The sequence below is a fragment of the Gobio gobio genome (genome assembly GCF_949357685.1).
Source record: "Gobio gobio genome assembly, chromosome: 24".
NCBI lineage: Eukaryota > Metazoa > Chordata > Actinopteri > Cypriniformes > Gobionidae > Gobio > Gobio gobio.
Genome location: NC_137120.1, coordinates 42,307,575 through 42,333,673, shown reverse-complemented (window position 1 = coordinate 42,333,673; position 26,099 = coordinate 42,307,575). Strand labels below are relative to the sequence as shown.

Sequence of the window (26,099 nt, the reverse complement as noted above, 5' to 3'; positions counted from 1 at the left end):
ATCTTCACTGCCGCTGCTCTCCTCGTCAGGTAAGTACTCAAGCACATCCACGAACACGTCGTCGCTGCTGTTGCTCTCCATCTCGCTCTCCGTTCTTAAATGTACTCCAGTATCGTGTCTATAGAATGCGCGTGTGTAACTCTTTGCTCCGATCGCCAGTAACTGCAGGTCATCCACTCTGATAATCGCCGAACTGAACTCCCTCAGCGCCCGGCTCTATAATCCCTGTCTGACTGTGACAACATTATTAGAACGCGCGCCTGTGACGTCACGTGGCCAGTCGAGCGCAAAGCTGAGTGAGATTAATGGCGCCAATTTATACATCTTTTGTATTGTTCTTTCTTAAATGTATGTTTCTCCTTTGTGTTTCTATCTTTGTGTCAATATTGCATGTTATTAAGCGTTTTGTTATTAGTTTCATTAAGGAGGATGATAACGCTCCACTGGTTTGCTGTTTTAAATTCAGATTTTTTGGCTATAAACCAACAGTAGCGAACAGAAACACATTAAAGGGCATATTGCAGGTAAATAATACATAACCGTGTATGAAAATACCATATAGAAAAGGTAATACAGGATTTAAAATGTTTTAAAAAGACATAAGAGCACAAATTTAGTAGATAAAGTGGCCGTTTCATTGACTGTTTGTAAAAAACACTTTTTTTCCCCAACATGGCGTCATATTACATCACGACAGATATAGGTTGATATTCAGGAGTCAGTGTATTTTCGGTAGATGGTGTAGCCAGGCTATGTCTGTGTCATTATTCCAACATTATCTTCATAACTTGTTACGAAATGAAAAGTTTAAAACCTCAGAAAAATTAACTTTTCTCTCTTGTTAACATTATAGCCTGGTGTGAGCCTAGTTGTTATTTTTTTTAATTGTAAAGAACATTTTTTTTGGTTATTTTTATAAAGCATAAAGCAACAGAACAGTGAATGAAATTCTAGGTCTAATTCTAGTTGGGAAATAATCATTTTGGGACTATTTGCAAATAATATTTGCATCAAATATATTGTTAGTCTTGAGATTCTTCCCGTTAGTGAATAAATACATAGATCCGCATTTAACATTTGAATTCCTCAGTGGTCTGGTGGATTTGTGTAAACCGCGTCGAAGGTTACAGGTTCTAGACCGCCCTCATATAGTTTTTTTTCTTCATTAAAAGTGTAATGGCAAAAATTAATTCATCGACATCACTAATAAGAGACAAACCATAATCCAATTGTCTTTATAAAGATTTATTTTCCTTGCAAGGAAGAGCCACGGTCAAACGCAGCCGCTCGAGGCTACCTTGAGTGTGAACTGGAGACACAAAGAAGCCACAAGCTTCTTATACCCCCAATGTCTAAATAACCCCCTCAGTAATTTCCCATACATCTGGCGAAACCCACTGAAGGTTTCGCCTTGAGCAATTAAAAGCAAGAAACACAATGGTCCTTCATCTGTAACAACAGACAGAGTATCACCTACTCTTAATCAGCATATCTATTCAAACGCATAGATGCTAGTCAGGAATTCCAATTCCAAGAGCCATCAAAGATAAAAGGGACAATGTATGGCTTCCACAGGTGAGGCCTCTTTGATCTGACTTATTTAAAACACAATAGAGAAAACAGGTCTGGAAGATTAAATCTTCTGTGATTAAATTTTTCCCCAACAATTTCCCCCTTTTATCATTCTTTGATAACTTGCAAAAAAGAAAAATTTTAAATGTTTATATAATAAAAATAGAAGTAGTAATAATAGTCACTCATCACATTCATTAAAGCTGGGTAACAGCAACCTGTCGAGTCTTTCTGTGGCATGAAATGGTTTCTGTCACCACAAACCCAAATTACAGCATGGGAAGTGTCACTTGGTTTGCTAAACGTACAGGTAAAGCCTGTTGTGATACTGCCTATCACCGCTGTGCAGTTCCCTGTGGTCGAATTCTTGATTTCTTGATTCTTGAATTCTTCTTTAACTTGAAAACTGGTTGGCTCAGCACCACGTTGTGCCAGTGTCTCTGCTCCTGAGATGATAACGGCAAATGATGTTTATATATCTGCTCGCACAGACGTTTGCCTCCTGCTTCTCTCTCCTCTCGGCTCCTCCTCCCCGATCACTGGTGGGACCTTTCTGCAATGGCTCGCATGCACCCACGTCGATCTCTCCGCTACCGTGACGGCAGTGTCGTCAGAAGCCTGACAAAAGGCCCTAGCCACCTTTCTGCCTTCCAGCTCTTCGTACTCAGGTCCTGTTTTACCACGTGATCTCCTGGCTTGATGTTGTGCAAGGGAGTCTCAGCCGGTTTCCCCTGTAGCAGTTTTCGCCTGCACACATACACCAGACAACAGAGAAGACATTTCTTTGCAATAATTCACAATTCTATTGATGCAAGCTATTGTTTACCCCCTTCCATTCCCATGAATGGTGGTCTTCCAAAAAAAATGTCTCAAACGGGCTCAGATTTACTCAAGGCCTTTTCTCGTTTTCATGTATTTCAATATGCATCAAAATGCGAAATTTTCAGCAAATATTGTAACCCCCTTATAAACTTCATTCATTTGAGTACCATTACCATTACCATTCCCCCTTTGGCTGCAGGCTCGCCCATGCAGCCATTTATCATAATCATTGAAAATATTGTTGGGGTAAACAAGGCTTGCCATCACTTCTTGTCTAGACGCCATTTTGTACATTCACACATCATTCATAAGTTTCCAGCCACGTCTCCACAGGTGCTTCTCCGCTGCTGTGGCAAATGCCTGCATACTCTGTAAGGAAATCAAAGCATTTGTGTTAGTTTCAGATAATAAAATACATTCTGGTTCCTTTGACTGCTGTGCTGCCGCGGCCTTCGCAGCCGCATCTGCTCTCACGGTTTCCTGTTGAAATAAACTCTTTGTTGTTAGTTACGCTGCGCATTTAAGTCTTAACTTGAAAGTTTCCCATAAACATACTGAAAATATCCAATAAAATGAAAGACAAATCCGTATTTCATCTCTGTAAGCCGGGCTAAGTCAGTAATCACTGTCACTGCTCTCCCATCATGTTAGGGGTGTGTGATACCTCCAAAATTCAAACATGCCAACTTTCTGCTATCAACCGTTTGACGACACACACATCCCTAGGTCAGACCCACAGTCACTCCTCAGAGACTAAACACTTTAGAAAACATATATGAAAAACAAACAATCAGTGGTTCTTTTGATTAATCAAAATCATAACAAAATCATAACAGACCTTTTTGCATTCACTCAAACTCAAACTAAACAATACAAATAAGTAAGATAGATAATAATCCATCTTAGCGCTTTAAATCTCTACATAAAACATCCTTCAGTTTACATTTTGTGCTTTGCCCACAGTTTCTCACTGTGCATCACATTCTTATCAGCCTTCCTTCAGTCAGTCATTTCAACACAATTCTTCACAAACTGCCCTACTTACTATTTCCAACAGACCCATTTTCACTTATCATAGCCCACCTCATATTTAACCATTAACAAATATAAATCTAAATTTGTTAATGTTAAATATACTTCATCAAAATGACAAAATTATCAATTTGTATTACGTTCAATCAGCTCGTTCACTCATCTTTATCTCGTGACATCATACTTAATCATACTCAATACCCAATTCTTTATCAAAATCTTTTCAGCTCCTGTTATCAATAAACAAAATTAATTAATTAATCAATTAGGATTTCTTTTAAAGTACCCTTTTCTCCATGCCCTGTCCATTAAAACTCCTCTTACATCATGTCATTTGGCAGTGATTCTTATCATCAAACTTGCCACATCAATTTCTTTAACGCTGGTTAAAACCAGTCTCTATTTTAAAAAGCATTCATATTTCAATATCCATTTTAGCCTAATTTGACTTTGATTGTTCACAATCCCTGTCAGAAATCCTAATTTTTATTTTTATTTTCTATTTATTTTTTTTGTTTCCTGTATGAATCAAAATATGTCTAGAAGTTATCTAGATATTCTTTTAGAAGTTATCTTTTTGGTTCGCCCTCCGGCCTTTCATAAATATGAGGGAGTCTCTAGATCATTTGGATAGTGACTTCGGTTAAATTGTCACTTTGTCTCTTAATTAATCCAAAGATAAATTAAAATAGTCTTCATCCATGACAAATTTGGTCATAATTACTAGTGACAGACAGAGCTGGATGTCCAATCCACTTAAAGCTCGTCCCATGTTCTGATCATCTTTTCATCAGTTTCACTCAGAATAATCAACTTCCTCTAAAGTTTTTTTTTGTTTTGTTTAACTTAACTCATCTGTAATGATAAAGACACTAATTCCAGAGGTTACTGACACACTACACTCAATCATGACACATAAATATGAACTGCTCATTCTCAAGATGTGCTTTTACATGGTCTCTTAACCAGTTTCAAATATGTTCGTTCATTAGTTGTTTATTTTTAGAAAAGTCAGCTGGGTTGTTTTGTTCTGATATCATTGTTTTTGTGTAGTCTCAGCTTTAACTGAGCAATAACAGATATAGTACAATCCCTGTTTCCAGCCTCTCTCTCTCTCTCTCTCTCTCACCCAGATAATCTTTTCAACAGTCTTCTAAGACTTTAACTATAATGTTAAATTCATTAACCCTTAAATCATTAATCCTTCACAAAGTTTAGAAATTTCATAGTGTAACTTATTGTTTCAAGTTATCTTTAGTTTAGATTTCTTTGTTATTCAGACCTTCTCTTTAAACTTCAAAAGCCGTCCTCATCTTAAAGCCATCACCATGTCTCCAAATTATCCTCTGCCATCCTAATGACCTGCAGGATTAAGACTATGATAGAGACATATTAGTTCAATATCATACAGTTTTACTAATCCAAATAAATTTTGTTCTGCTCCACAAAGTTATCAATCACAATCACAGCATGGTCTCAGCTGGCTCTTGAATGCCGATCTCATTCATAGCTCTTTTCCTTCAGGGTGTTTCCTGGCTCTCAATTTATGCGGTATTTGGTGAGCGGTATAGAGGGGCCAATATTAGGGCAGGGGCTGCTGTGTCCAGTCTTGACCTTGGCCCTTACGAAACACAGCTCCCCCCCCAACAGAGATGCTGCTGGCCTCACAGACATCTGCCTCACCTCTCATACACACCTCACATAAAACCCCCTCCTCCTTTTTTTTTTTTTTTTTTTTTGGTAGGGGGTCCAAGGCGACTTATCGTGATTCCCCTGGCTTGGGTTGCTATCCTGTCAGGCCGTAGGAAGTCTTACCCGTCATCGGGAACAACCACATCGTGCTCAACCTCGTCATCGCTTTGAGATCTTTGACCCTAAACAGGATCCGATATTTTCTGGAGCCTTTTGGAAAGTGCATTCAAGAGTCATCAGAGCCATCTGGTCTGCTTTCAAATTAGCAAAAACATGGAGACAGGTTAATTATAACACAACTTAATCACTAAAATCCATCATACTTCTTCAAAGACGCAACCTAACAGTGCGTGGATTACACTCAGTGAATTTAGCCAAAACAACTCTCCATTCCATTTAATGTTCTGCTACATCTGTGACTAAGGCCATCAGTTCTGTACATGGTGAAGGCTAAGAGTAGACAGAAGTTACTGGTCATATCATATATTAATCAAAATTTCAGTTCAATTTCCGTCTTATTGCCCTCTTTATGGCACCTTTTTTATATCTTAACAAATAACTGTCTATTGTGTTCACATAATGCCCTGTGCTTTTACTCATCAATATCTTCTATCATCTGTGGCACAGGCTCAGATATCAGCTTTGAGCTGGTCTGGGATCAGAGAGAGACTCTGAGGCCTTCAGGGTTGCTACACTGCATTTTCATACACCTTTCACTCCTCATACTAGCTCAGTGTAAGATCTGGCTTTGTTTTCAAATAAATATAAGACATTTTCCTTTTAACTCTATCCTTAGACAGAAATCCCATTTTCAAGTGATCATAACTTTATATTTGTCTTTTGCCCCCAAAATAAATTCAGAAGCTATAATTTTCACTCAGATTGAGTCTCTGTTACTCAAATTAGGCCACGTGGTGGCCGGATTGAGATTACAAATGGTTTATTTCAGATCAGCACAATCTTATCTTTTGAAACCAAAACATCAATTTCTAGGGTTTTCAACATTTTAACACCTATAGTTATTTCAACAACCCAGTATTCAGTCAAATCATCATTATCAGAGTTTTGCAAAGGTGAGAAGAGCAAGAACATATTTATTATATCTTTTTCATTTAACTCGGTTAATCAGGATTTATATATTTTATATATCTTTTACAACATGTTTTATCATCTTTAACTTTAATTTTAACCTCATATTAAAATTATCTCAAATCCTTCCTTCAATTTATCAAGCTTATTATTTTCTCATTTTCTTAGTGTAAATCTCTGTTTTATTCTTTTTTTTTTTTTTTTTACTGATTTCATTTACAGAATTTAGTCTGGTGGCCTGATTTACCACACTTTTTACACCTTATGGGTGTTCAGACACAGTTATGTGCAAAATCAATGGCCCAGCTGACCACAATTAAAACACTCTCATCTTTAGCTTATGGAGCAACGTTCAGCAACCTGTGTGCTCCAAAAGTGGCAGTCTGTCTGAGAACAGAGCTCTCTCGAGGTCCAATAAAACAGACAATGGCTTGCAATTTATGGTACTTTATCAAAGTTTATCTGCTTTTTTACCAACATTATTTTTAGTTACTCAAATTGTATATCTCCCTTCGGGTATGGCACCTCCCCCATTTTATAAATTAATGAATACGCACAAACATCTACAAATTTGAATTCTCTTGTTCTCTCTTTGTTTGTAGCTAGTTAACTTCCAATTACAATAAAAACATTTCTGCCCATTATCTTCATCAGTCCAGCAAATTTCTTTGAAGTCAGGGTTTCAGAGCGGAGCTGCTTACAGCATTTGCTCTTGTTCATCTTACAATCTTTATACCGACTAATCAAATTACTGATCATATCACTCAAATTGTTAGCTAAAATTTAGTCAAAGTTCATACTCACCGGCGATCTTTAAACAGCTGTGGCATTTTCATTTCTCCGTTTCATTTCTCCACAGTCAATGCCTCTCACACCCAGCATTTCAGTGTCTGTCTGCTCACATTTCTCACACACGTTCTCACAACAGCCCATCGATTTATCCTTTTCCTTCAACTGACTCTTTCACAGTCCCAGTCCGGTCACTCAGCGGTGACACTCAAATCATGACATTTAATGAACTTCGTATACGTTGCATGCATTTCTGGCCATATAATTTTATCATTTGATAAAATACCGGTGTCTCATATTCAGCTAGCTTGCTTTGGATTTCCCCATATTGGCAGTCTGATTCTGTGGCTTTTCGCGCGCGCGCTATTAATCTGTTGGACGTCTCCGGACAGATCTGATCTCCTCGCCCGAGATCAGCCGGGCGGACACTCTCAATAGTGCCCGATTTTGTGCCCTGGTTACCTGACCGCGGGCGGAACCAACCCAATCTAGGTAATATGGTTCCCAGACCAATCTAGGTCTTATTTATTCTCAGACCAATCTAGATCTTATTTATACCAATCTAGGTATTTAATCGCCCACGTGATTTCAGTTCTTTTTTCTACCTCGTAAAAAACATCAATTCACGCTGCATTTGCCACAGAGTCAGACTCGCCTAATGGTTTATCCCTATCAATTCAATTTTCAATTAAACCAAATTCTATAAAATAAAAAATAAAACATTTCCCCCTGAATTTAAAAAGTTTGTCTCTTACCAGAAGCGCCCCGTTGCCATCGGATTCGTTTTCTCTGATTCCAGTGTCTGGACCCTCCGGACACCCCCAGAGCAGTCAGCCCTTCTCCCTCAATTCTTCGGGGTAAGGCTGTGACTCTAAGTCCAGGATGATCAGGTCACTGTCTGCTCTCGGGGTCCAGAAGGCACATCCAAGGAATCCCACTTCTGACACCAACTGTAATGGCAAAAATTAATTCATCGACATCACTAATAAGAGACAAACCATAATCCAATTGTATTAAAGATTAAAGATTTATTTTCCTTGCAAGGAAGAGCCACGGTCAAACGCAGCCGCTCGAGGCTACCTTGAGTGTGAACTGGAGACACAAAGAAGCCACAAGCTTCTTATACCCCCAATGTCTAAATAACCCCCTCAGTAATTTCCCATACATCTGGCGAAACCCACTGAAGGTTTCGCCTTGAGCAATTAAAAGCAAGAAACACAATGGTCCTTCATCTGTAACAACAGACAGAGTATCACCTACTCTTAATCAGCATATCTATTCAAACGCATAGATGCTAGTCAGGAATTCCAATTCCAAGAGCCATCAAAGATAAAAGGGACAATGTATGGCTTCCACAGGTGAGGCCTCTTTGATCTGACTTATTTAAAACACAATAGAGAAAACAGGTCTGGAAGATTAAATCTTCTGTGATTAAATTTTTCCCCAACAAAAGCAAAGATGTTCAATGATTGTGTATTAAGAGCGTGGACACGTGTGTGTGCATTTTGTTTTGTGATCTCACCGGAAAGAATAGATATCCCCGTAATGACATTAAGCGATAGATTGACGCCCTCGTCTGTGTTTTGGTAAGAGCCAAAAGAGAACATAAACCCCGCCTACTTTGATTTGATTGGCCATCTCAATCATTGGGGGGACAATTTGGCCATTTTAATTATGGGGGGGGGGGGGGGTAGTTCATGGTAGTTACGGCCCTGAAATGAGGGAAACTCTGGGTTTTCTGTTTCAGAATGGGAGGTATGTCAAACCCAAGAAAGCAGGGTAAGTCAAGCCTGTTTCTGAAAGAGAGGTCACTTATACTCAGAGTCATGCCCTGGTCACTTACTCTGTGAACCTAACCTGGTCAGGAGCCGGTTTTCTTCGGTAAACCCAGAGTTTCTTTCGGTCTCATCCCCTTTTTAAAGCACCAGCGGTGTTTAAATACTTCATTCACGCTGCACAAATGCTTGAGTGTTTTGTACAATTATTTCAAGTACAAATATCTACAAATTATAAATTTAATCTAAAGTACACTTGTTATGACCCGTTATGTAAAGACGGGGTTGACGTGAACTTCTCGTTGGTAAGAAAGGAAAACCCGCCCCAGCCATCAAAGACACAAATCTACATTCCACAAAATAGTTTACATTTATTAAGGTGGAAAAAGTAATTAAATAAAGGAGCCATGGCTTCTGGGTGTCCCAAGGCCAACATAACAAACACAATACATTTATAAATAAAATATGTATAGATTTACCTACTCATGGACAAAACAGAATTACAAAGAAACTTCCCTATCTCCCTAATAATAAACAAACCGCAAACAAAGTCAGAACGCTCCTAAAACACGAAATGAACCCAAATAAATCATCAAAATCAAACGAACATGGTCAACGGAAGGGTTTGGGATCTGTGGACGGGAGAAGGCATCCGGAGCTCTTCACGCCAGAATGAGCTCGATATCTTCCCTTTTAAAGCAGATCCGCCAATCAGGCTCCTCCAACGACAGCCAATCCCTGCACACATATAAGCAAAAAACAACCCACACAAAACAACAACCCATACAAAACAGATACCGAGGATCATAACAACAACACTGTAAAATCCAACAGTGATTCTAACTAACTAACTTTACTTAATGTCTTAACTTAATAACAAAAATCTATGACTCATAATATACCTTGTTTACTCAGAAAACCCAAGTTAAGATTATTTTGGTTGGTTTGAGTGCCATTTTGTCAAGCAAAAAAACCCTTGCATTTATGATATTTCCCTTTATGTCGTATAATGATTGTTCACTAACTAACTAACTAACTCACTAACTAATTGTTCACACATTTTATTGCTAATGCTTACGCCCAGGGACGGACTGGGACTAAAACACGGCCCTGGACTTTGACTAGGCCCGGCCCAAAGCAATCGGCGCGCGGAAACTTGACAACAACAACATTAGCTACTGGATGTGGCAGTACAGCTAAAATGTTGAAGATTAGATGTTTTAACTACTGTTAACTACCAGCTCCGCTCGTCATGACGTCACACACACATCTGGAGTTTCACTTTCAACATTCAACACTTTTACACAGAAGGCGGTCGTCGAAAGTTTACTTGATAAAGTTTTAAATATGGATATTGTTCTCACACAAACGCGTCGATTCGCTTCAGAAGGCCTTTATTAACACCCCAGAGCCGCTGGAGCAGTTATATGACGCACAGATGCACTTCAAAAACAGAGCAACTATGAATCAAATTCTAATGCTTGGATTAGCCTGGACTTTTGTAATATAACTCAGATTTTATTCGTCTGACAGAAGAATGTCACACACACCTCAGATGACTTGAGGAAGAGGAAATCATGGGCTAATGTTCATTTTTGGGTGAACTATCCCTTTAAGAATCTTTAGATATTTTGACTGGACACAAGAAAAAAATACAAAGTAAGAAAAGCATTCTTTGCAGTGAAGTACATTCATGAGGACGCCGTCAAAGTGACACAAATGCAAGTCCTTTTATACACGTTTACTCGATAAACCTCTGGAAGTAACCTAATGATGAGGATTTCCTGTAGGATTTCCAGTGGTTGGATGCATTGCTGACACACATCATCATCACACTTTCCTAAAACGGATTACTGTGTGGAATGAAGGATGTCAGATGGATGAGTAATTGCTGTTAAATGAACGTCTTTATTTCCCACAGAAACTTTAATATTAATATTCCTCCTCTTCATCTGTCAGTGCTGGTGTTTGGCCTGAGACGTTCATTCCCATAATTAATAAATATATCAGGTGGGATTAGAAATCATTGAATCATGTGGGAAAAGCTGCTGCACATTGAAATAGACACTGAATGATATTTAGCCTATTTAAAGGGTTAGTTCACCCAAAAATGTAAATTGTGTCATTAATGACTGAGCCTCATGTGGTTGGACACCCGTCAGACCTCCGTTCATCTTCAGACACAAATGAAGATATTTTATTATTCAGTCGATTCAGCGTTTTGGAGCGTTATGAATCAGTGAGTCGATTCAGCGGTTCAGAGCGTGATGAATCAGTGAGTCGATTCAGCGGTTCAGAGCGTTATGAATCAGTGAGTCGAATCATGATTCGGATCGCGTGTCAAACATCCAAACTGCTGAATCGACTCACTGATTCATAACGCTTCAAACTGCTGATTCGACTCACTGATTCATAACGCTCTGAACTGCTGAATCGACTCACTGATTCATAACGCTCTGAACCGCTGAATCGACTCACTGATTCATAACGCTTCGAAGCTTCATGATGCCGTGTTTTGAAATCGTCATCACTATCTAAGTCGTTATTTAGGGTTTTTTTGCGCACAGAAACTATTCTCGTCTCTTCATAAAGTTATTGTAGAGCCGCTGTAGTGAGATGGACTTTGTAACTTTAGTCTTTAGTGTCTTTTAAGGGTCTTGAGAGTGTAAAGTTGAGCCAATGGAGGCCTTTCAGAGCATCAGATTTACACTAAAATATCTTCATTTGTGTCTGAAGATGAACGGAGGTCTGACGGGTGTCCAACCACATGAGGCTCAGTCATTAATGACACAATTTACAGTTTTGGCTGAACTAACCCTTTAATATTTATAAATGTTTGTAAAGTCATGAAACCCACACCTGTGAACCTTTTATGCTTAAAGCTTTACCTGATTGAATTATGTTTTTAAACTTCTTTAGCTGCTGCCACGTTCTTTTTGTTGCCTGTGGGATACCATGAAAATCAAACGAATGAATTTAAACTCTCAAGTGTTTCCCGTTGCTGAGAAAGATGAGCCGTATACAGTGACGTAAGACTGGCTCTGTGGAGGCGCTCTAGCCTGTGGAAAGGCAAACCAGTTCTTAGAAGACTCCAGGCCCGGTTACAGAATCTCGAGTAAAGTACAGGCTAAGCAACCATAGCAGTGTAAATATATGATCATGAGACATCATCTGCCTCTAAGGAGGATCGTGCACAGTGGCATTTATATTTAGATGTCACTTCCGAAACTTTGCGGTCCACTTAGCAACAATAGGTTTATTTAATGAATGTTATAGACTGTAGTCTTAACTCCGTCTCCTCAGAGTAGATTGAACCAACTCTACTGTTCTGAAACCCAAAACTCAAGAGTTTCCCATCTCAGCAGCCTTTGTTCTCGTCTGTGCTGATTCACTATGAGAAGTGAGAATGTCCGCCTCTCGTCTACTTTCACTGCGAGGCGTTTGGCATTTCAGACTGGCCTGATCAATACTATTTGTGAATAGGTTAACTGAAAAAAGAAATTAGACTGAAAGAATGAGCCCGTCCGTGCGCACGCCTTCACGAACTGCGCTGGAAACCCCTGCTGTGGCCAGATTAACACAACATTTGCACGTCTGTTTAGACTTTTATCTAACATTTGTGCTTACTGAAGCATTTTGAAAACACTGTAAACATGTATATAAATTATACGTGGGTTTTACTTAATTTTATTATGTCAACAGGTTCCACGTAATTGGGTTATGTTGAATTTAATTAAAATTGTTTATTTCAGTAAACTTAAGTTTTTTACGTAAGGTTAATTCAATGCCATTTAGTTAAATCAGGTTAACATTCTTAATTTTGTCCAGAATTATTCAATTTAATTATTCTAAAAATGAATATAAAAAAACAAACCAAAACAAGTAATCTAGTTTAATTGATTATTTTTATTTAGTGAGATACTATTTTTACAACATTTACAAAACCTTTTACAAGGTTTTATTGGATAGCCATAAGATGGTTTTGTTACATCCATGGCATGGCCAAAGTAGTTGTTTTTTATTATTAATTATTATTATTAATTGTTATAGCAGGTCCTTACCCCAACACTGAAAAAAATGATTATGGCCCGATTAAATTAAGCATAATTAATTTGTGCTTGTTTAAATAATTTAAATTTAGTTTTTTGATTTTAATTTAAAAAAATGAATTGGTTTTATGGGAATTGCATGTGTTTTTGTTTAAATTGAGCTAAAGTAAATTGATTGCGACCACTTACGATACAATTTTTTTGTAAATATATCGAATAATTTTTTTCAGTGAAGCACATGCTCTACTTCACCACAATAACCTCCAAAAACACTAACATAACAAAAACTTTTAAATACCAACATAACAAAACATTAAGCATTAAAACGTCTCTCCATTTTCTCCTCTTGTTAAAAATGCATCAAATAGCACTTTATTTAAACATTTACTCTCCGAATTCAGCCCCTTTGCAAAGCATGATGGGAAGTGAAAGTCTTGTTTGATTGGGTTGAAACATCAAGAAAACATCAAGTTATGTCACAGAGTAACGGTTTTAAGTCAGTTTAACATGAATCAATTACATTTGAACCAGAAACCTGATATAATTGTTTTTAAATCAAGATGAATTGCTTAAATAAAGTGAACAGCATCATAAAATAATTTTTTTGAGTTCATATTCTGATCATAGGCCTTTGTTTTTCCAAGGGATGTGTGTGACTTACAGTGAAAAACGGCTTGATTATTATTAGGCAGTTTATTTTACACAAAAAAAAAGTGACCTTGAAAAGTCCAAAGTTATGAAATGCCTATGACAAGGATGCAACACTATGGAAATTTCACAATTAAGGCTTGATCATCAGACAATGTGATTCTCATTGGGTCAGCAGATTCGGCAGCGGTGAGAAGATGCATATCAACCACAAGACTTTAAAGGAACACGCCACTGTTTCTGCTCATTTCCCAAATCCCCTAGAGTTAAACAGTTGAGTTTGAGCGTTTTCTCATCCATCAGCCGATCTCCGGGTCTGCACTGTTAGCATAGCTTAGCATAGATCATTGAATTTGATTAGACCGTTAGCATCTCTCTTGATATGATATTCCGCAGCGGCTGAAAATAGTCCCAGCGCTCCCTGTGTGAGCCGTCGGTCTTAGCACACGATGAACTACAGAAGAGTCACGTTTTAAAGAGGAGAAATATCAACACTCTTTGGTCATTTTTGAGCGAGATGCTAACGGTCTAATCAGATTCAATGATCTATGCTAAGCTATGCTAAAAGGGCTAGCGCCAGACCCGGAGATCGGCTGAATGGATGAGAAAACGGTAAAACTCAACTGTTTAACTCTAGGGGAGTCGGGAAATGAGCCTATTTCTTTAAACACTCCCTCTAGAAAAACGCATTTTTTAAAATACGCCGCACTTTCGCTGCATAAATTGCAGATTTCCGCGCGCAAAATATGCGGGGCTTGCATGATTTCATAATCCCTGCATTTTCGTTGCAAAAAAGTCACATATATCTTAGCAGAAAGTTGAAAATGTGGCGTTTACTTCACACAAGAGCAGCCATTTCCCCCTGTTGCCATGGGAACGTTATGAAGTGCGATGTGAACATCATCGAAAAGCAACTTTACAGTTGTAAGATTGCACTTTTTTGTTACCAGTGGGTTAAATCGTGTTTCAAAAACCTTACAGTTATATTAGTATATTAGTAGTATGTAAATTACGTTACTTTGTGCGTTGGAAACACTTATTTTAACAGAAGATGTTTTGTATAGCTACCTCTGTAAAACAAGAAGCACACTCTATTTTTTATATTTTATTTATTCATTTTTACAGGAGTTGTAGCATATTCCTTTTGTAAAGCTACAGAACTTGTTTGACTCAATGTTTTGTAAGTTTGAGACGTTTAGTAAGGTCTGAAATAAAACATGATGAGAAATATTAAATGAGAATTAATAAAACACAGTGAGGTTAAAAGAGAGAGATTGACTGGTTGAACTAGCATCTCTCAAAACAGAACCGGTTCTAAACTACATCATGGCCTTCGTTTCGATTTCGTTTTATCCAGAAAGGCTCCCGCATGGGAGGGGCATTTTATGGATGATGGGATCCACGTTGTGACGATTCCGGTTCATTATTCAGTCACGGAGTCCCATTGTTGTTGGACCAGCATCGTGTGTGTGTGTGTGTGTTGTGTTGTTTGTTTCCCACACGACACGTTAATCTTTTACCCCGTGTTTATGGGCTAGAGCAGTCTCACGGTTTAAAGTTGAACCTTAAAGTTAACTGGACGAGGCTTTTCTCCTTCCTTTAACACAAGGCAGGATTTCAGACATAGGCTCTTCTCAAATTACAACATCCGCACTCAACGCGTTTCTGAAGGGGAATGGCGTCCACCGTCCCGGCTCTTCTGCTCCTGTTTGCGGGAATATTCTCGGCGACGTTCGGTGAGTGTATTAAATACCTAGAGAAACGGATAATTAACGTTTAAACTTGTTTTTCTCGACGGTTTGTCCGGGTAAATCTGTCATGTATATACCTCTGGATCAGCCTGACAAACAAACGGCATGAAATGCGGTTAACGAACGTGTTTTTATAACTTTAATTCTATGAATTATCGCAATGTCATTGTCAACCGAATCATATATCTTTATGTCACGTGCGATTCCCCCCTCCGCCACATCTTTTAACGGTTTCAAGTGTAGTTAAGTTTTTGTCTATAGTAAATAAAGATGTTATTTTTAATCTGTTTCAAAATATCTAGCTACTATTTTGGAACTATTCTGTGTGTTTTATTATTATGAAACTAAACAGGTTTCCAGAGATTTGATGTATTTCCCCATAGTTTGGGTCTAAAATTTGCTGACACTCAAAAAAATGCTGGGTTAAAAACAACCCAAGTTGGATTGAAAATGGACAAACTCAGCGGTCGGGTCGTTTTAACCCAGCGGTTGGGTTAAATGTTTGCCCAACCTGCTGAATAGTTTTATTTAACTCAACTATTGAGTAAAAATTAGTGTATTTCGTGCTTAAAATGAACCCAAAGTATTTTGGAAATTATTTATTAATACTGTATGTTTAATAAATTAACATTATTAATAAGTTTAATGAATAATAATTAAACATTTATTAAATGTCTTATTAATAAATTTTCTCCTTTTGATTATTATTGTTACCTCTAGTAATTACCCAGATAACAATTTTTGGTTCCCAGAACGTTCTGGGAACGTTAGTTTCTGGTTCCCAGAACGTTCCCAGAACAGACATCCTAACGTTCTCTATTGGTTAGCCAGGAAAGTTTTCTTTACGTAAATAGAACGTTCCCTGTTGGTTTGGAGAACGTTCCCCTAACCTTCCCAGAACGTTCCCGGAACGTTCCCCTAACCTATTTACTTCGATATAATTTACCCTGCTGTGCGTCAGTAATCGTCCAGCAATGCCCGCGTCCCATATGGTATAAGCGGCATGGAAAACGGATGAATGGACGTCAATAATCAGTAGCCTACTACAAACCATGTCTTGTTTTGAATTATTTAATCAATAGAAATAATTCAAGCACATAAACCTTCATATGGAGGAAGATAAGATTGAATTATGCATTTCGTAACTTGTATCACTGACGACACCTACTACCACAACCAGGTACGTTTAAGTGCCAAATAACAATGACTTCAACACAATATGTGGTTTTAAAATATGAATTTTATTCACAGACATTAATAATGAATAAAGATTACTTTAACTGGGATAACTGCATTATTTTCTTACCACTGAATTAACGGAACGTAGCCTACTTCTCTCTTTTGGTCACTAAACCAAATCTCCTCGGTTAACATCATGTTGTCTTCAATTACTTGTCAAATCTCAGTGAAATCACACTATTTACACTGGTATATTTATTAATTATAACCCATTATTAAATAAAGATCGATAAACTAATGTTAGTTAGTCGGTAAAAACGAAATGACCGTTAATTTTTAAATTACGCGAGTGCGCGTCTTTCTGTGGATGACGAAAGAAAGCGCGTGCTGGAGAAGCGCGCACAGATCAGAGGCGCGCAGTAACGAAATTATACAAATAAACCTGCGTATATATTATAAAAAAATTTAGTCTAAAAATAACCTGCAGGGAACGTTCTGGGAAGGTTCTCTTTAGGTTATAAAATAAACCCCAAAAATAACCTGCAGGGAACGTTCTGGGAAGGTTCTCTTTAGGTTATAAAATAAACCCCAAAAATAACCTGCAGGGAACGTTCTGGGAAGGTTCTCTTTAGGTTATAAAATAAATCACAAAAATAACCTGCAGGGAACGTTCTGGGAAGGTTCTCTTTAGGTTATAAAATAAATCACAAAAATAACCTGCAGGGAACGTTCTGGGAAGGTTCTCTTTAGGTTATAAAATAACACCTCAAAAATAACCTGCAGGGAACGTTCTGGGAACGTTCTCTTTTGGTTACAAAAACACAACCAATAGAGAACGTTCCCAGAACGTTCTTATTTGGTTCCCTACAAAAAATAACCAAACGGGAACCATATGGGAACGTTAGGGGAACGTTCTGTGTTTATTGGGTATGTGTCTGATTTTTAATTTCCAAACTATTTTGGGTTCATTTTAAGCCATCCATATAGTAATTTTAAACAATAGTTGAGTTAAATTAAACTGCCCAGCACGTTGGGCAAACATTTAACCCAACCGCTGGGCTTAAACGACCCGTTCGCTGGGCTAAAACGACCCAACCGGTGGGTTAAAATGACCCGTTCGCTGGGCTAAAACGACCTGATCGCTGGGCTAAAACGACCCGAGCGCTGGGCCAAAACGACCCAATCGCTGGGCTAAAACGACCCCATCACTGGATTAAAACTACCCAATCACTGGGCCAAAACGACCCGATCGCTGGGTTAAAATGACCCAATCACTGGGCTAAAACGACCCAATCGCTGGGCTAAAACAACCCGATCGCTGGGTTAAAATGACCCAATCACTGGGCTAAAACGACCCAATCGCTGGGTTAAAATGACCCGATCGCTGGGTTAAAACGACCTGATCGCTGGGCTAAAACGACCCAATCGCTGGGTTAAAATGACCCGATCGCTGGGTTAAAACGACCTGATCGCTGGGCTAAAATGACCAGATCGAAAGCGACCCAATCGCTGGGCTAAAACGACCTAATCACTGGGTTTGTCCATTTTCAACCTATTTTTAGAGTGCACAACAAGTGGTGCAACACAATTTACAGGTATTGGTGTATTAGTTACAAAAATTAAAATGTCCCGATCAAGTGTTTTTGCGACCCCTAGTCATAAATATTGAGTATCTGCCAATTCTGAGTCCCAATCAGATCCACATAAAGTACATTAAAGAAGTAGTTCACTGCAGAATTCAAATGTCCTGATTATTTACCAAATCTTTGTCTTGCGCTGCACCACATATCACGGAATCACATTGGAAAGGTCATGCGGGATTAGGCAGAAGTCCCATCTCATTTCCTCATCGTCTGAAATCGCTTTGATCTTTAGTTTGTGAAGGGCGTTTGACTCAGTCTTTGCATGTTTGCTCTGTAAACACTGGATCCGTCCAATCCACTGTGATCACGCATCGCAGAGCGAGACAAACATTTGTGGTAAAGTATATCATTTTTTAGAAATGGTTTGGCTAGAGAAAACCCCTATCCCTCTGGGGTCGTGTCGAGCCCTTTGAAGCGGCATTGTCCCTTCATCTCGTCTGTTCAACATGCTAGAACAGACCTCATTGGCTGAATCCGAAATCACCCCCTATACCCTTAAATAGGGCATTATTTAAGGGGACAGCCATTTGTAGTGGAGTCCGAAACCATAGTGGACGTTATGCACTCATTCAATCCCACAATGCACCGCAATAACACTCAACGGCTGTCCGAAAACGACCCAATCACTGGGCTAAAACGACCCGATTGCTGGGTTAAAACTACGCAATCACTGGGCTAAAATGACCCAATCACTGGGCTAAAACGACCCGATCGCTGGGCTAAAACGACCCGATTGCTGGGTTAAAACTACGCAATCACTGGGCTAAAATGACCCAATCGCTGGGCTAAAACGACCCGATCGCTGGGCTAAAACGACCCGATCGCTGGGCTAAAATGCCCTGATCGCTGGGCTAAAATGCCCTGATCGCTGGGCTAAAATGCCCTGATCGCTGGGCTAAAACGACCCCATCGCTGGGTTAAAACTGCTCAATCACTGGGCTAAAACGACCCGATCGCTGGGCTAAAACTGCTCAATCGCTGGGCTAAAACGACCCGATCGCTGGGCTAAAACGACCGATCGCTGGGCTAAAATGCCCTGATCGCTGGGCTAAAATGCCCTGATCGCTGGGCTAAAATGCCCTGATCGCTGGGCTAAAACGACCCCATCGCTGGGTTAAAACTGCTCAATCACTGGGCTAAAACGACCCGAGCGCTGGGCTAAAGCAACCCGATCGCTGGGCTAAAACAACCCGATCGCTGGGTTAAAATGACCCGATCGCTGGGTTAAAACGCCCCGATTGCTGGGATAAAACGACCCGATTGCTGGGTTAAAACTACGCAATCACTGGGCTAAAATGACCCGATTGCTGGGTTAAAACTGTTCAATCACTGGGCTAAAATGGCCCAATCACTGGGCTAAAATGACCCGATTGCTGGGTTAAAACTGTTCAATCACTGGGCTAAAATGGCCCAATCACTGGGCTAAAATGACCCGATTGCTGGGTTAAAACTACTCAATCACTGGGTTAAAACGTCCCGATCGCTGGGCTAAAACGACCCGATTGCTGGGTTAAAACTACGCAATCACTGGGCTAAAATGACCCAATCACTGGGCTAAAACGACCGATCGCTGGGCTAAAACGACCCGATCGCTGGGCTAAAATGACCCGATTGCTGGGTTAAAACTATGCAATCACTGGGCTAAAATGACCCAATCGCTGGGCTAAAATGACCCAATCGCTGGGCTAAAATGACCCAATCGCTGGGCTAAAATGACCCAATCGCTGGGTTAAAACGACCCAATCGCTGGGCTAAAACGACCCGATCGCTGGGCTAAAATGCCCTGAACGCTGGGCTAAAATGACCCAGTTGCTGGGCTAAAACGACCCCATCGCTGGGTTAAAACTATGCAATCGCTGGGCTAAAACGACCCGATCGCTGGGTTAAAACGCCCCGATTGCTAGGATAAAACAACCCGATCGCTGGGCTAAAACAACCCGATCGCTAGGTTAAAACGCCCCGATTGCTGGGATAAAACGACCCGATTGCTGGGTTAAAACTACGCAATCACTGGGCTAAAATGACCCGATTGCTGGGTTAAAACTACTCAATCACTGGGCTAAAATGACCCGATTGCTGGGTTAAAACTACTCAATCACTGGGCTAAAATGACCCAATCGCTGGGCCAAAATGGCCCAATCGCTGGGTTAAAACTACGCAATCACTGGGTTAAAACAACCCAATTGCTGGGCTAAAATGACCCGATCGCTGGGCTAAAACGTCCCGATCGCTGGGTTAAAACGACCCGATCGCTGGGCTAAAACGTCCCAATCGCTGGGCAAAAATGACCTGATCGCTGGGTTAAAACGACCCGATCGCTGGGCTAAAATGACCTAATCACTGGGCTAAAACGACCCAATCGCTGGGCTAAGACGTCCCAATCGCTGGGCTAAAATGCTGGGCTAAAACGACCCGATCGCTGGGCTAAAACGTCCCGATCGCTGGGCTAAAACGTCCCACCCAATCGCTGGGCTAAAACGTCCCACCCAATCGCTGGGCTAAAACGTCCCACCCAATCGCTGGGCTAAAACGTCCCACCCAGTCGCTGGGCTAAAACGTCCCACCCAGTCGCTGGGCTAAAACGTCCCGATCGCTGGGCTAAAACGTCCCACCCAATCGCTGGGCTAAAACGACCCAATCGCTGGGCTAAAACGTCCCACCCAATCGCTGGGCTAAAACGACCCAATCGCTGGGCTAAAACGTCCCAATCGCTGGGCTAAAACGTCCCACCCAATCGCTGGGCTAAAACGACCCAATCGCTGGGCTAAAACGACCCAATCGCTGGGCTAAAACGTCCCACCCAATCGCTGGGCTAAAACGTCCCACCCAATCGCTGGGCTAAAACGTCCCACCCAATCGCTGGGCTAAAACGTCCCACCCAATCGCTGGGCTAAAACGTCCCACCCAATCGCTGGGCTAAAACGTCCCGATCGCTGGGCTAAAACGTCCCACCCAATCGCTGGGCTAAAACGACCCGATCTCTGGGTTAAAACATTATTTAAGGGGACAGCCATTTGTAGTGGAGTCCGAAACCATAGTGGACGTTATGCACTCATTCAATCCCACAATGCACTGCAATAACACTCAACGGCTGTCCGACTCACTCGTTTTCATTCACTCCTTCCAGTATTAGTGGACTAATGTAGGGGATAGTGAATGAGGGTTTAGGGGGCTTCTTCTTTTCCTTTTGATGGCGATTGAAACTCCACTTGAAGGGATAGCGCCACCTACTGCACGACACCTGATCAGATAAAGGATTGTTTAATCTGCCCGGTCTTTTCACACGGCCAAACTCATATTCCTCATCTTCTGAAGGCGAAAGCTTCATCTGCATCTTCATCTGAACTACTTGCTTTTCAACTATTCCTTAAACATATGTTGTCGTCTTGTTTCTCTCTTGTGCTTTGTTTAGCTGATGATGACTGCAAGTCCTACTTCACCAGCGGTGGAGCGTATAAGCCGTCCATTGACTGCAAGTTGTTCTCGTTCTGCTGTGGGACGTGTAATGACAGATTCTGCTGCATCAATCCACTGCAGAAGTTATCTGAGGATGCGCAAGACGACTGTTTCTTGTGAGTGGTTTTACTTATCTAATGAAAAAGAATGGCTTTATACTGACTTCAGCACTGACGTCATATCTGAACCAATAAAATGTGTGGTTATTTTTTCATAATCCGTCCTGAAGCAGTAACGCGTATGATAATACGTACGTGGCTGTGGGCGTGGCGGTCGCGGGGATTGTGGTCCTCATCATTATGTTCATCGTCTGCTGTGTCTGCCCGTGCTGCTGCATCTACAAAATGTGCAGAAACCCCAGACGTAAGTGTGTTTTCCCATTTGAGAGATGTCTTGCCAAATATACATTTACATTTACATTTATGCATTTAGCGACTTACAACTTGGGGGTACAATAAGCAATTGGTCGTGAAGAGTCGAGTGAGCGCAACAAGTGCCTGAAATACTGAGTCCGTGTACATTTCTCAGTGTAGCACAGGCTAGAGTAGGGACGGAAAGAGGAGGAGAAAGAGGAAAGGAAAGGTTTTTTTATTTATTTATTTTTTTAAGAGGTTAAAGGGTTAGTTCACCCAAAAATGTAAATTGTGTCATTAATGACTGAGCCTCATGTGGTTGGACACCCGTCAGACCTCGGTTCATCTTCAGACACAAATGAAGATATTTTAGTGTAAATCTGATGCTCTGAAAGGCCTCCATTGGCTCAACTTTACACTCTCAAGACCCTTAAAAGACACTAAAGACTAAAGTTACAAAGTCCATCTCACTACAGCGGCTCTACAATAACTTTATGAAGACGAGAATAGTTTTTGTGCGCAAAAAACCCCTAAATAACGACTTATATAGTGATGACGATTTCAAAACACAGCCTCATGAAGCTTCGAAGCGTTATGAATCAGTGAGTCGATTCATGATTCGGATCGCGTGTCAAACTGCCAAACTGCTGACTTTGGCGATTCAAATTGCTGAATCGACTCACTGATTCATAACGCTCTGAACCGCTGAATCGACTCACTGATTCATAACGCTCTGAACCGCTGAATCGACTCACTGATTCATAACGCTTTGAAGCTTCATGATGCCGTGTTTTGAAATCGTCATCACTATATAAGTCGTTATTTAGGGTTTTTTTGCGCACAGAAACTATTCTCGTCTTCATAAAGTTATTGTAGAGCCGCTGTAGTGAGATGGACTTTGTAACTTTAGTCTTTAGTGTCTTTTAAGGGTCTTGAGAGTGTAAAGTTGAGCCAATGGAGGCCTTTCAGAGCATCAGATTTACAATAAAATATCTTCATTTGTGTCTGAAGATGAACGATCTGAAGATTTTTTGCCTCTCTGTGATGGAACCACAAGCTGTCGCTCCTTGGCTGAACGAAGGCTTCTGGTGGGGGTGTGGAGTCGTAGAATCGAGTCAGTATGCAGTATAAATATAGTATCATATTCCACCTTCAAATGTGAAGCAATAACAATACATTTGGTCTATAAAGTCTAGCTGTATTCCAATAAAGAGAAGGATTCATATTCATTAAAAGTGTGTTTAATTGTGACCTGGATGTGTTTTCGTGAGACTGACCCGTGTGTAAAACTGTTTCCCACAAGTTTAGACTCTCTCTGACCTTGTAGCCGATGATAGAAATGCTGGAATGTGAGTTTTGAGGTTGGGATAAACTGAACTCCGGATGGTTCTGGGACTCCGCACCCAGTCTGACTCACTGTGTCCACAGTAACCACAAACAGGAAGAGCGAGCGCCCATGTGCAACTGAAAGAGATGAATCGGTCACATGACGCTCATGAGACAGCCGCAATCTCACCTACATAGCATTTGTTTTGAATGTTTAGTTCCTCAGGGGGGAAAAAAAGTGAAGATTTGGCTTCCCTCTCTGGGAACTGGAATGTAGTTTCCTTTCTTAAAGCGACAGTGTACCTAAAAACCAGAGCTCTCCTGACAGGATTGTCATGTTTGAGTGAGCCGTCTCTAAACATGTCTCGAGCCGCGTTTCCATTACCCTTCAAATTGTGCAAACTGAAAATACACCCAATGTCAATTTCACAAAAACTCAGCATATAATCGCAAAAGAGCATGAGGTGGTTTTTCAGGCAATTCGAAAAAGGACCGTTTTTTTCACTTTTACAGGTCACCTGACATAAGTAATCGATCATACTTTACAGAAGACGAGATTAAACTCATAAAAGACAATAGAATTACAGGAATACTGGATTCTAGACAACAAAGAAATGCCACAAATGATCATGACACACACACACACACACCTCATACATGACGCTCAAGTATAAGGGCTTTCCTTGCCATTAAAGAAACATGCCACTATTTTTGATCATTCTCCGACTCCCCTAGAGTTAAACAGTCGAGTTTTACCGTTTTCTCATCCATTCAGCCGATCTCCGCTAGCACTTTTAGCATAGCTTAGCATAGATCATTGAATCTGATTAGACCGTTAGCATCTCGCTCAAAAATGACCAAAGAGTGTTGATATTTCTCCTCTTTAAAACGTGACTCTTCTGTAGTTCATCATGTGCTAAGACTGACGGAAAATGAGAAGTTGTGATGTTCTAGGCCGATATGGCAGGAACTATTCTCTCATTCCTGCGTAATAATCAAGAGCTGTGAGCCGCCCCATGAGTGCAGCGGCGCAATGATATTACACAGCGGCTGAAAATAGGCTAACTTCAGTCAACATAACCAACGGGACGACCGGCTCACACAGGGAGCGCTGGGACTATTTTCAGCCGCTGCGGAATATCATATCAAGAGAGATGCTAACGGTCTAATCAGATTCAATGATCTATGCTAAGCTATGCTAACAGTGCTATATTTTCAGAAATAGTGGCGTGTTCTTTTAATGCTTGGATAACACGCGCGTCTCCTTCCATTAAGATTCAAGAGTTTTATTTGTCACATACACAGTTATATACACAATATACAACTGGCAGTGAAATGTAAACAGGTCCGCTCCATGGACAGTGCAAATAACAGTTACAAGAAATTAAAATAGAAATAGAATAAAATTAGAATAAAAAGTATTAACATAAGTAGAATTATAAATAAATCAAGTAAAAGATAAAAATAGGAAATAAGATAAAATAAAAATATAAAAAATATGTGGATATGATAAGTGAGATAAACTGTAGACTTAAAAATAAGTGGTTAACATAAAATATATATATATGTATATATAAAGAAGTATAATGTGCAAGGTTTATTACAGGTTGTTACGCAGTAACAATAGGAAAGTAAAGTGCAGTGCAATGGCAGTATGTGGATGTTAATGTATAAACTGGATGTTTATGTGTGTACGGGGTGAAGTGAAGTCACGTGACTGAGTTCAGGAGTCTGATGGCCTGGGGGAAGAAACTCCTCCTGAGTCTTTCAGTCTTTGCCATCAGGCTACGGAAGCGCTTACCAGATGGCAGCAGGGTGAAGTGAGAGTTTGCAGGGTGATTAATGTCTCTGATGATTTTAGTAGCTCTACCTCTGCAGCGTTTGGTGAAGATGTCCTGCAGAGACGGGAGAGCTGAGCCTGAGATGCGCTCGGATAAGCGCACCACTCTTTGCAGGGCTTTGCAGTCGTGACTGGTGCTGTTCCCGTACCACGCTGTGATGCACTGAGTCAGGACACTTTCTATCGCCCCTCGATAGAAAGTTTTCAGGATGGCTGGTGAAACCCTGAATTTCCTCAGCTGGCGCAGGTGGTACAGTCTTTGCCTGGCTTTTTTCACCTGTGTCTGGATGTGTGTAGTCCAGGTCAGATCCTCGGAGATGTTCACACCCAGGTATTTGAAGCTGCTCACTCTCTCTACCGGTGTCCCGCTGATCATGAGAGGGGAGTATGACCGATGCTGTCTCTTCCTGAAGTCCACAATCAGTTCTTTGGTCTTGTTAACATTCAGAGAGAGACAGTTGTCCTGGCACCATGATGTCAGTTGCTCCACTTCGTCCAAGTATGCCGTCTCATTGTTGTTGGAGATGAGACCCAGGACAACAGTATCATCAGCAAACTTGATGATAGAGGTGGAGCTGTGAGTGGACAAACAGTCATGGGTGTAGAGAGAGTAGAGCAGGGGACTCAGCACACAGCCCTGTGGAGCTCCAACACTCAGGGTGATGGAGGTGGAGGTGAACTGGCCTACTCTCACCGCCTGGGGTCTGCCAGTGAGGAAATCTTCAATCCAGAGGCAGAGAGAAGAATTCAGGCCTAGATCCAGGAGTTTGTGTGTTAGCTTAATGGGAACTATGGTGTTAAAGGCTGAGCTATAGTCAATAAATAGCAGCCTGACATAGTTCCCACTTTTGCTGTCGATGTGAGTGAGGCAGGAGTGAAGGACGTGAGAAATGGCATCTTCAGTCGATCTATTGGGACGATAGGCAAACTGAAGAGGGTCCAAAGTGTCAGGAATGGAGGAGCAAATGTTGTTTTTAATGAGTCTCTCAAAGACCTTCATGACTAAAGATGTGAGAGCCACTGGACGATAGTCATTTAGGCAAGAGGGTTTACTGATCTTAGGTACAGGGATGATGGAGGATC

The 26,099-nt window shown here is 40.6% G+C and overlaps 2 protein-coding genes across 3 annotated transcripts in view; both read left to right on the top strand.

The window, feature by feature from the left end:
* The window catches only part of LOC307120889 (uncharacterized protein), a 678,898-nt gene that overhangs the window by 95,113 nt on the left and 557,686 nt on the right, over positions 1 to 26,099 (top strand). The gene's annotated exons all lie outside the window — the stretch shown is intronic.
* shisa10.1 (shisa family member 10, tandem duplicate 1) overlaps positions 14,718 to 26,099 on the top strand; it is a 47,092-nt gene continuing 35,710 nt past the window's right edge. Inside the window, exons 1-3 of one of the 2 annotated variants that reach the window (XM_079807900.1) lie at positions 14,718 to 15,204; positions 21,454 to 21,613; positions 21,727 to 21,860. In XM_079807900.1, the coding sequence (XP_079664026.1) occupies positions 15,144 to 15,204; positions 21,454 to 21,613; positions 21,727 to 21,860 (355 nt within the window). In that variant the 5' untranslated portion in view covers positions 14,718 to 15,143. The remainder of the gene's footprint in view (positions 15,205 to 21,453; positions 21,614 to 21,726; positions 21,861 to 26,099) is intronic. The other variant, XM_079807901.1, reaches the window with a different exon arrangement.